Genomic DNA, 12,523 nt, shown 5'->3' on the forward strand with positions numbered 1-12,523 from the left:
TATGATTATGACTATTAAAATGTATCAACCGTTTTAGGCACGTTTCGCTCAAAATTTTCACAATCGAGACAAACAAAAAAAAAAAACTCAAAAAAATGTCGCTCTTTAATTCGATATAATCTATTAACATCTATGACGGCGTTAACATAAATATAATCGTTAAAATAAAAACGTAAAACCTTCTTCATGCATTTTCCGAAGAAAACGTTTATAGACAATGTGTGAAGAAAAATTTTACGATAGCTTTCATATTCTTGCAACACTAATTTTTGTCGTAGCATGTCTACGGCATTGCTACGCGATTTCTGTGACAGTATAAACGTAGACATGCTGGAAATACCAATGTATATTGGTTTTTTTTGCAGTGCATATCACAAATGAAAATTATTAGAACTGTGTGAACACTATAAGAGTTTGAATGATCTGTATGAAAGATTACTATTAAATAATATTATAACAACAAAATGTTACCCACTTAAGGATGAGTAAATCATCAAATTACGTAAGTGGATTATTATTGTTATAAAATGTATTGACATTTTTTTGTAGAAAAGCATTTTTATAAAAATGCATTATAATATTATGTCTAAATAAGAGCTTAATTACACATTTTATCAAATGGACACTAATCATTTACGACACCTAATAGTAGTATTATTGGTCACAATAATGGAGTATTTTTTATGAGTATACATTTAGGAGTCATCGTGGAAATATATTATTATGTTATTAATTACATATAAATAGGGAATACAATAAGTATTTTAAATTATAATTTTATAGTTGTTCCTAGCGATACATTTATATTATATTATGATATTTATTCATGTTATTGATAGTAGAGGTATGCAAATATTTGAATTTCTTATTATTATAATATTTAGGTAAATCGAAGTACATCTATTGTAATAGATACGTACCAACTTAATTATAAAAAAAACAGAAATCTACTTACGTATTTTTAATACTACCGTTTAATATAAATATTTTAATAATAATACATGTATGGTTCTCGTTATTGTATTTAGTCTGACATTACAATATATTTAGGAATGTTGCTTACTGATTTATTTCGTATATCATAAATTATTCATATTATCTAAATGTTCTTGGAAACAAAAAATATATGTTTAAAATGAACTCCTTATAATTTATTTGAATACATTTAACATAAATGTTTACTTCTTCTTCCACGGCGTTACATCCCGGGGTGGGATTTGGCCTCCTCCACAACCGCTCTCCACTCACTCCGGTCTCTCGCCACACTTCTCCAGTTACCGGGTCTTCCTATATGAAGCCAGTCCACTTCTACGGCGTCAGCCCATCTCCTTCTTGGGCGGCCTCTGGGTCTCTTCCGTTGGGGTAGCCACTTCGTCATGATCTTTGGCGCTCTAACTTCAGGCATTCTCTCCACATGTCCCGCCCATCGTAGTCTTTGGGACTTACAGTATCTTATGATTGTTTGCTGTCCAATCAGCTCTTCTAACTCGTGGTTCATTTTTATTCTGTAGTTCCCATTTACCAACGTGGGTCCAAAGATTTTTCGGAGTATTTTGCGCTGGAAGACAGCTAATTTGTTTTCCTCGTTTTGAGTTAAGCATCAAGTCTCACAGCCATAAGTGACCACTGGCCTTATAATTGTTTTATAAATTAGAAGTTTACTTCTTCGGCCTAGAATTTTCGACCCTAGAATGTTTACATAACTAAAGCAATATTCTTCAGAAGCATTTTTGTTTTTAATTTATGCAATATCAAATAGGTAGTTAAATAATTAGGAATATACGCAAAATAAAAATAATATATAATATGAATTAGGCAGTTGCTGGATTCGCATAATTTAATAACGATCAAGACCGGCTCCATCTGATGATGAAAAATGAACGTTTTCACAACACGCCCCTTTGTAGTCGCAAAATGTAAGTAAACTTATTATTTATCTACTTAAGTACTTATTAAATTTAATTATTTCTGCTTATCTAAAGCAGATACATTCATAAAATCTCCAAAAATGATATAGGTACTTAGTCAATTCTCTCTTAAAACTTTTATTACTTGTCCATAATTTCCCTTTAAGAATCGTACAACCTTCCTATATGCACAATACGACAATGTCAGTAGAGTTAATTCATTTGATAATAACTAACCATATACTTTACTACAGTTAAAATTTCTTAAAAATTAAATTCTCAATAGATGGAGAGATATGTACGTACTTAACTTCAAATGACGCAATTTTTAACCAAGATAAACCTTCAAAATGTTTCATCGTTTAAAAGCAGCTCAACTCTAATTTAACCTACCAAAGTCCTACCTACCTACTTTTTTTGCGAATTCTCGGGGAACCACTGTCACATGCAACCCCTGGATTCCGCGAAATCTGCTTGCTAATCACTAATCTAAACTGATACGGATGGATCCAGCTTCCATATTTCATGTAATGATTACACACCACCAAGTTAAGTATAGTAAAATCATCAAAATTAAAGTGAAAATAATAATAGTAAATTCCTTTTATAACAATATTCGGGTGGGTATTCGGGGGTATTTCTATATGTTGGCGTTGGGTCTAAAGAAAATAAAAATAAATTTCACTAGAATAGAAAATGTATTATTCACATTCTGAAAGTTTATCTCACTGGAAGTAAAATTATCGTTGAATAATCTATTTAGTAGTTAATCGAATTTGGTGGCAAGCCATTGCGAAGAAAGACTGAATGAACACGATGTTTCGTGTAAGATTATACCTCCACTAAACTAACCTTCGCACGCTAAAACTCAATTTGCGTGATATTATTGATTTTTCCAAATTAAGCTTTTGCTTGAAGTATTAACAAGACGTTTCGCTAATTCTTTTAATATTATTACCCATGTTATTAGTTTTCGCGTCCTTCACTGTTGAGGATCGTGACTCCTATCAAATGTCTTAGTTATGTCTCTCCGGAAAATCCTGCATTCTGCCATTCGAATAGCTGAAGGTATTGAAAGAGCGTCTTTCACTTACTCAAACAATCAAATCTCTTTAATACATATTTTAGAGAGCCGGGTTTTCACGTTTATATAGTTCAAAACGAAGATATTGGTTCTTTTTGCCGTCAAATATTGAATCCTTTGCACGCGTCTTCAAACACCACACCCGAAAAGCATAAATAAAATTATGTCTTTCTTTTATGAACAAGGTCTCAACACTATAAAGACAGATGGATTGACCAGGTGAATTTTGGGCAATTTTGATTTCAAACTACTTTTCCATATTTTGGTAAAGCATTTCATTGGTCACTTTGCGATGCCTATTCTACGCAAACTCCGGTATTTGTAATACAAGTCTTTGTCCATCTCCAGTCTTTAGAGTGAAAGAAGAGTGTAGAAATTCGTATAATGCTTTCAATTTTGGATTCGTATATCTCCAGATCCATGGATCGGTTTTCGAAATGTGGATTTTGTGATTAGTGCGAATCTAATATTGAATAGTTTTCTCCTCTTATAGAGACACCTCCTTCTCACTTCTTTAAATACAGAGTTAAGTTAAATTACGATATTTTTGAAATCACATATTAATTCTGAATTCTCCAGGGCTCGAAATGGAACGGAACGCACCGGAGCGCCGTTCCGGCTCGTGAAATTTGTAAAATTATCGGTCCGTCTCGTGGAAAAAATATGTTGACCGTCTGATCTAGATAGGCCATAGAATAGAAAATCTGACACACATATTTTTATAAAATACACATACGATTTGATGACTATGTAAATATCTTCAGAAAATTTGTCGAGCGCTTCGGTTCGTAAACTTTTCCATTTCGAGCGCTGGAATTCTCAAATGTTTGAGTTGATGATATTGACATCTGATTCTTGTTATAAACCATAGCCGACTTATGCGCTACTAACCCTGACGTTCTTAGCCTAACCCAGAGTTTGAGAAATTTCTTTTTTACATTTTGAATTTTACCAGTCCTTAATAAAAAAAAAAATTAGTATCTAGCTAATTACCTTATTTATAAATATATTTGTAAGAAGTATTCATTTACAATTAAATTAAAGTGTATCACTGTGGTGTCACTGGAGAAATATAGGTTTTTCTTTCAGTAATAATATAGAAAAATATAATTGATTAATTTAATAAAACGCATTTTTTTAGTAAGTTCTTATTCTACTTTTTTACCGGTTTCATGTTCATGTTCATCAGTTGAAAATGTCCTTCTGAGGCGGACAAAACCGGTCCAGATTTATTTATTAAAAAAGTAGAATAAGTACTGAAAAAAAAATGCGTTTTTTTAAATTAATCAATAATATAATGCAGTTCCGCCATGAATTGACAGTTAACCCAATAAAAGAAAAAAATAGAAAAAATAGTTATCTGTTAAATCATATACTTATACATATTTAAATAATACATTTACAATTACTGAACAATTAAATTGTTTATCAAACGATTACAATTTGTACGTAGTTGGCATAGTCACAATATTCCTACAAGATATGTATCTTCCTCATAATAGGTAGAGATTGATGAATTGTTTCATACATTTATTATAGTTATCTTTGTAAGGGTTATAATAAAGGTCACAGAATTCAGACTATACCTGTCTCTACTCACAAAAGGTATCTACCTATTAAACTACGGTTTCTGTGAATAGCCTTATGTAGGGGTATTTGGATGATAGTGATAGTAAAAATCAGCGGAAAATGCCAAGGTTTTGGCGAATGGCGATATGAAAGAATACAAGAAAGTCATAGTTAGGTATTCTACGCATACTATTATCAATATGTACTTAAATAGTTAGCGGATACCTATTTCTACTTATTTCTGAGTTACAAAAAAGTTATACGAATGGATTTGCTAAAAAAAAAAATCATGAAAGTATTATCGATCGGAATTGGTTCCTATTGCCATATTTTACAATAGTTCCGCATTATTTCTCTCAATCACACTTTTATTTTTAAAATCATAAGACGTTTAATAAAATATGTATGTTTATATTATGTAGGTATACATTTTGACTACACACATACATACGTTGCCCACTTATAGAAGGTACATACTTACATGCGTACAAAGGCCACTATACGGCGTATTGATTTTGTTTAAAATGTACAAGAATTATTCTTACAATAATTGTTTTATACGATTTAAAATAGACTATTATTTTTTTCTTATCATAAAAAGCTTCTAGATATATTATGGGCATTGTTCAAATAAAAAATGGTACAAGTTATATGCAACATTGATTTTTAAATATTATTTTTATAATAGGCATGCACAATGAAAGAATTTAATAAATTTTTCTACAGTAAAACAATTATTTTCGAGAGCTTTTAAAGCATAGTCTATTACATTTATTATGTTATTTTTTATTATAATGACACCCCAATATAGCGCCATTTTGACTCTGGTGGTTTGGGGAAAGCGCTTTGCAGTTTTCCATATTTCCTCGATGACGGCAACAGCTGTTGCAGGAAATGCTCGCTCGTAACAGGGCGATACAAGTATTCCTTTAGAAACTCAAGGTTCTATACTGGGCGGAGTCTCATACGTTCGGGAAATTTTCAGTTCGAACATAAATTGACAGTAAAATATGTGATACGTTGCCATTTTGTGTAATAAGCGGCCTTAAGAAAATTCACCGATGACTTTTTGTTCGGAAAATATCAGCGAGCGATGAATAAGCTCGTGATCACTTATATTCGAGTGAAGTGCGCCATGGTTTAGCGACAATTATTGTTAACTTAATTTTAGAATGATATAAATGATAAGAATACTTGTTCGTGTATCGTGATAGGGAAATATGAACCGAATGACTATAAATCTTCACGAAATTTCCAGAAATGACTGTCTTTAGAGGAGAGGTTAATTTGCTTATTTAGTAATATCGACCAGTTTATAAGTGAAGCAATAAATTAATCAATGTGAAGATGGTTATTGTGCATGGTGTATTCGTAATGGGTGTTATTTAGACGCCGCAAACCAATTACCAATATGAGAAATTGTGTTTCTTGATACAAAACTGCATATAAATTAAATTCAGATACTCATGATTTCCGACACGTTTAGTTATAAAAGTTCACATTACTTTACAGCGTATTGGTAAGTATTATTTTATGTGAATTAGGTATATCTAATTATTAAATCAAACTGTTTTTTAATTTTAGATATTTGTGTATTAGCTACGGCTTAGATACCTTTACAGATGATCTTTTTTATCAACGTACAGTACAAAAATGACGTATTGTATAACCAATAGAATATAGACTAGTGACTGTACATGATAATGTTATGCAAAACTGTAACTGTAACATGTACCTAATAATCTTATTTGTCAGATAATTATCTCTTATAAACTATTAATTCCTCATTAATTTAAATATTAGTCCATACCAGATTATGAAAATAACTTGATAGTAAGTGCTCGAATTTCATTCAAGAGAATAGGTATATGTCAATTTTTAGACAAATTACTACAAAAAATTAAAAAATATACAATTTACATTAACATTATTTTTATATAAAACAAAAATTACGTAAAAAATATAATTATCTGATTTGATATTCAACTTTAAAGTTTAAAATAATTCTCCTACAAAATAACACTTTTGTGACATATACCATTTCTCCTTTTGACCACGATTAATTAGACAAAAAGGGGGAAAAGTAACGAAATTGTTTGTAAATCGACTTGCTCACGTAACACTTTCAAACGCATTCAAGAATAATAAAAAGTTGACAATAGGTAAACCTATCGTATTGACATAACGTGTATTGCTTTAATAATATGTTAGCCTGATATATTTATTTTGTTTTATTGTTTCCAGTCATCCGAAATGCTTTTGAAAGAACCCGTTTTACCCTCTGCTCATTTACACAATAATGGAAATGTAAATTCGGACGATGGTACATCTGATAAACAATCGTGGATTAGCGACCAAAGAAAACTAGTTACATACGAAGGAAATAATCACAACACTGATGACGATATCAATTATATTAACAATTCGGCTGCACTTGACAAGACCGACTACCGAAATGGACAAGATTCGTTGACGATTTCAAATTTAGAGCGGGAATTGAAAAATGAAAATGACCCTCCACGCTGTGATAATAATGCACCAAATAAAAGTGTTCTGAATAAAATTATAAGTGATGCATGCAATGAAGTTCGCGAAACGCAAGATACAAACACTTTAATTACGAGGGGCGGCGAAACTACCCAAGAAGACAACAGTCAATGTCTGCAAGAAGCCAAAAAAATACCAAATACAACCGTTTACGACTACAACAGCGATGAGGGTTTGTTTGAATACGAAGGTAAAAATAAAACTTAGCTAATGTAATGTAAGTACCTAACTATAGTTTAAATATTACCTCATAACGTGAATACTATTTATTTAGGTGTAGTGAAGATCTAAGTTGGTGAGAAGATCGACAAGAATTCTTGTAGGTTTTGCTTGGTGTGCACATGCTCCAAATACACAGAGAGCATAGACCAGCGGTTCTTAACCGGTGCACCGCTTTCTTGTTGCAAGTGCACCGCGAAAAAATGATAAAAGCAGAAATATCCGCGAAATAGTAAAAACCGAAAAAGTCCTCCGCGAAATTATGAAAGCTGACGAAAGATCTAATGTGATTTCGATTTTGCCAAATGGATCTGTTTAATTTGTAATACAAGTTATGTCCGCATATTTTTCTTTGTCTTCTGACCGTTTGATTTTGATCCACCGCAATTTTTTCTTATGATCAAAAGTGCACCGTGACTTCGAAAAGGTTAAGAACCACTGGCATAGACAAATCAATAAATATACTGAAAAAGAGAAAATAATGTGTAGACATTCGCGCGCGTGCCTATTTAAAAGCCAACGTAGTTAAAGCTAGGTAATATCTTGTAAGCATATCATTTTCCGCTTACATTTCCCCATTTTATTTTCAAAATTGAACATAAAAAGTTCGATTATTACTGAAAATAAATGATACCTCGTAGACTGGAATCACTCCACAAAAGCATTAAAGCATCATTGCAACATCATTGCAAAGGCAAAAGTTATTCGCAGTTGTATTGGTTTTGTTTGGTAGTGTTGAAATAGGGATTGTAGCAAACAATACAATTCTACGAATCGCCCAGGGTGTCACTGTAAAATAATTCCAGTGTACTGGTTATGTTAGAAACATTTGATTTTATTGTATTGTCGTAAACTAGAGCTTTCCCCGCTCATTAATTTTATTTGCCTAGTATGTGTAATTTTTGACAATTTTCATTTCAGAGGGGGATTCATGTTCCACCTCCACCGACATGTCTCCCCAGGATGACGGAATGCTGGACGTCTCTGACAGCGATGACTCGTTCAACAATCGCAGGCCACATCCATTACCACGAGGAATCCACAATCCCAATTATCCGGGATTTCAACACTTAGCGTATACGTTGCAGGTATATACTCGATGTTTAGATATCTATTTCTCAGAAGTGTTTTCAAATTATGTATATTTGTGATTAAATTAATTAGGCTATACATAATAATTATTTTAGAATCTCACAGTGACTATTAATTGATTTCGTTAGATTTCACAGAAAGTATGTATTTTTTTTAATAAGTTGCCACACTAGTCCGCACGATCGCTAATAATAATTGTCTTTGTACGAAACAACATAGGTACATACCAAATCCAAATAGTAAACCCCGCAAGACGTATTTATTTTACATATTTTATGTTCATTCTCAATGTTATCAGTGTTATCCAGGGAACTCAGAAATAATGGGAACTTAAATACACAACGGGTAAGGCGATAGCAGGTAACCGACTCGAATAAGGAAGAATCCGGGTTAAACTTACACACGTGTTAAGAATACGTTTTACGCCGAATACTAAAAACTGCTCTCGGTTTATGCATTTACGCTCATTTAATGTTGGTGTATTACACTCACTATTGCACGTGCATAATGCGTGCTTCATTTTCGTAAGACACTCACACATTCAAAAGCCTGCTTCACCATGCGGCGTATTGAATATTGCCTATCGGTATTCTATTTACTATCTGTTCTGTGGTGTTATCACTATCAGAAAGCTTATTTTGATAAACCACTAACGAAAATATATAATTTGGAACATTAAAGTATTTACGGGTAGGTTGATATTTCCTGTTTTTTTAATTACAATACAACCAATTACATTAATATGTCATTGAATACAACATACATTAAATGTATAAATTTTATACTACATGGTTATCAGATCATGATATAACCTATCAGCGCTCGAAATGGAAAAATTTACGAACCGGAGCGCTCGACAGTTTTCTGAAGATTTTTATATAGTAAAGCTATCAAATTTTATGTGTTCTTTCATAAAAATAAGTGTGTTAGATTTTCTATTATATGGCCTATCTAGCTCAGACGGTCAAATTATTTATTCCACGAGACGGAGCGATAATTATACCGATTTCACGAACAGGAACGGCGCTCCGGTGCGTCCCGGTCCGTTTCGAGCCCTGTAACCTATTAAAAATATTCAATTAATCCTAAATAAATGCTTTATTTTTTCTAACACAAGAAAATAGTATTTATAGATTACATACGATTAGATACACATACGTAGGTGGAGAATACACGTATCCAAAGCCAGTGGCTTATTTACTTAGTATCTCATTATCACATTAAAGAATTAATACAAATACAATACCCTTCCACTGAGGCTTACCATCGAAGACAATGAAAAATATTTATGAATTCATTTTTATCTTTATTTTACAGGAATATTCGGTAGTGAGTCCCATGTGCTTTGAGAATGGTTGTATCATCCCAAAATGCGATGAAATAAGAGATTCTGATGGATTTTCTCAAAGCGAATATCACACCAAAGAAAGATATATTAATGGCGAATATGAAACTAATAATAATGACAGCAGTTTTGAAAATGCTTGCAATTCCAACGATAAATTAAATTGCTCCCAAAACAGTAAAAGAAATAACATTCATAGCGAGCCAATACCGATCACTTCCCCGATCGAAATAAAACGCAGTGGCGCAATACCGCATTCAATAAGAAATCAAAATAATGCAAAAATTTATATCAATACTATTGGCGATAAAAATATTAATGGAAATATTTCGGCTAATATATTTTCATTAAATCAAAGGATACCTTTAAATTACGTCAACAATATTCTTGATAATTCAATCCAGAAATGTGAAGAAACAGAAGAACGTTGTAAATTGAATTCAAACAGTGTATCCGATTTTCAAGAGGATTTAATAGCACTGCAACGAGAAATTTACGAAGCTATTCAAAAACCTCTTGCAAACACTTTGCAAAATATAAGTGAAGTGGTCAACAATGTTATAAATAGTATTGCTGAACAGCACCACGATACTGATAGCGTCGACTGGATAACCGCCTTAGAAAATACTGAAACATTAAAAACAAGCATTTCTTTTACTGAAAACCTTCATACGGAAGAAAAATCGTGCACAGCTGATGTTAAGGTTCAACCAAAAGTTTGCACGTATCAAGCGTATCAAACATCAGATGAAATAAATAAATCAGATAAAGACATATCTTGTCAGATAGTCGACCAATCGAAAAATAGTCCAATTATTGCTGAAATAATCACATCAAACATGGACGACGCGTATATGTCAAATGGAAAAGAGGAGCTATTGGAAACTGAAGAAAATGGAATAATAAATTCGGAAGAAGGAAGAAAATCTGTAAATGAAAAGTGCACCCCCGATAGTGGCAAAAGCGAGCGATTAAACGGAAACAATCATAATTGTCAAGATTTTTCTCAGCACGATAGTAATTTTAACAAAACTTCGATAATGAAGTTAAAGAGCCCGAAAGGAATTGACAATTGCAACACAGAAAGTAGAACGGTGAATAAATCTACACACAAAGTCAGGTAATTACCTACGTCTCCATATTTATTTATAAATGTGCGCATGAAAGAAAATTACAGAGATAATAAATTTAAATATTATTGTACACATTTATGCCTAATCATCTATGACCCAATATTTTTTTTAAATTACCGGCATAAATTCTCTGCCGGCTGAATCCGTTCAAGATTCAAATGCAAGAACTTTTTTAAGCTTTCATTATTATTTTTTTCACCGGCGATGTTAAGATTAAGAGATTCTGCAGCTTTCCTTTTCCGTTTCAACCCCCCTTAATTATTTCAGACTAGTAACAATTTCTCGATAATTGATCTTCTCATTAGTGATTAGTTTCTCGAGCAATGAGAATTCACCTTTTCTGATAATTCTCGAGAATTCTTGATCACAATGATACCAAGACCAAGATACAAGATTGTTTGAAAGTTGTATCAATGGTGTTTACGAACATGTTTTAATAACATTAGTAACCTATCGATGTATGTCCATTTTATATTTTAGCACATTTTACATTCTTTGTAAAATCTATTTCCATTTTCCAGACACATTAGAAAATTAAATGAAAATCACGTTAAGAAAATCACCTCAAACATCAAAGGAGCCTCTGCCACGCCGAAAGAAAATCCAACTGCTTCCGGAGAATCATCAGGTATATTTTATTTTATTAGTAACTACCAGTATATTGCAGCAGTGTACGAGAGCCTTTTTAGAGAAATCGCGAGGTCTGGGGCAACTGAGATGCACTTGGTATCTGTTACCTACTGCACTTCTTCTACACTCACAGACATTAACAACACTTTGCACTAACAATATACATTAATCTATATCTGAAGAACAATGAGATCTGTTATATGGATTGCAAACAAATTGAAAATTGGCAACTGCCCCTCCTCCTATACGGTGTCTGGCCTGTGTACGAATATAAAATATAATATGTATAACAATATCATGGCCCCCACAAGGAGGGGCTGACAGGGCTCTACTTTAGGGGCCCATGCTCAGGGGGGGGTCTGGCGTGGCGAGTCGACCAGATAAATGAGATAAACACACTTCATAAATTTGCTCTAATCGTGAAAAAAGTCGCTATTTTACTTCGTGGTTATTACCATTTTTAAATAGATGGTTATGCAGTGCAATTTTTATTGTCCTGTGTTGATACTCGACAACTTCATAATTCGATGTGTTAAAAAAAATCGCTAAAAATACACTGAATTTAATTTGACTTCGAACACTATATAGATTTTAGAAAACGCCACTGAAAACCGTCAGACTGCCTTTAACCTTAGCGATGGGTAGGGGGGCCGCCAATGATCCTGGCTTGGGGGCCATCGCTTCAGGATGTGGAGGCCATGAACAATATAATAATACTGATGCCCTGTTTCGTTGCGAATATATTATTTGCTCATTTATTTTTACATATTATTTCGGATATCAAATCAGATGGTAATGTATTATAATTTAATGTGTACTGAGACTTATCGGAATTTTAAACTACCGTTGTTGGTATGCAACTATGAAAAGTTTTGGAGGGAAAATAATTATAAAAGCGAGAATGCAGTGCCGGATATCTTCTGCTTAATTTTTAATTTTCCAGTTTTGCAGCGGCAATTTTCTCAGCGCAGATGACGCATCGGTGTAAAAGGGGAGG

At 32.8% G+C, this 12,523-nt stretch overlaps 1 protein-coding gene across 2 annotated transcripts in view; it reads left to right on the forward strand.

The window, feature by feature from the left end:
* The first annotated feature begins 290 nt into the window (after positions 1 to 290).
* The window catches only part of Schip1 (Schwannomin interacting protein 1), a 28,178-nt gene continuing 15,945 nt past the window's right edge, over positions 291 to 12,523 (forward strand). Inside the window, exons 1-5 of one of the 2 annotated variants that reach the window (XM_085955218.1) lie at positions 291 to 502; positions 6,805 to 7,297; positions 8,248 to 8,414; positions 9,736 to 10,883; positions 11,418 to 11,524. In XM_085955218.1, coding sequence (XP_085811344.1) covers positions 482 to 502; positions 6,805 to 7,297; positions 8,248 to 8,414; positions 9,736 to 10,883; positions 11,418 to 11,524 — 1,936 coding nt within the window. In that variant the 5' untranslated portion in view covers positions 291 to 481. Of the gene's footprint in view, positions 503 to 5,410; positions 6,080 to 6,804; positions 7,298 to 8,247; positions 8,415 to 9,735; positions 10,884 to 11,417; positions 11,525 to 12,523 lie in introns of those variants that run through there. The other variant, XM_085955219.1, reaches the window with a different exon arrangement.

Source organism: Rhyacophila brunnea, unplaced genomic scaffold, assembly GCF_057557595.1.
Source record: "Rhyacophila brunnea isolate RB1 unplaced genomic scaffold, BYU_Rbru_1.0 scaffold_5, whole genome shotgun sequence".
NCBI classification, from domain to species: Eukaryota; Metazoa; Arthropoda; class Insecta; order Trichoptera; family Rhyacophilidae; genus Rhyacophila; species Rhyacophila brunnea.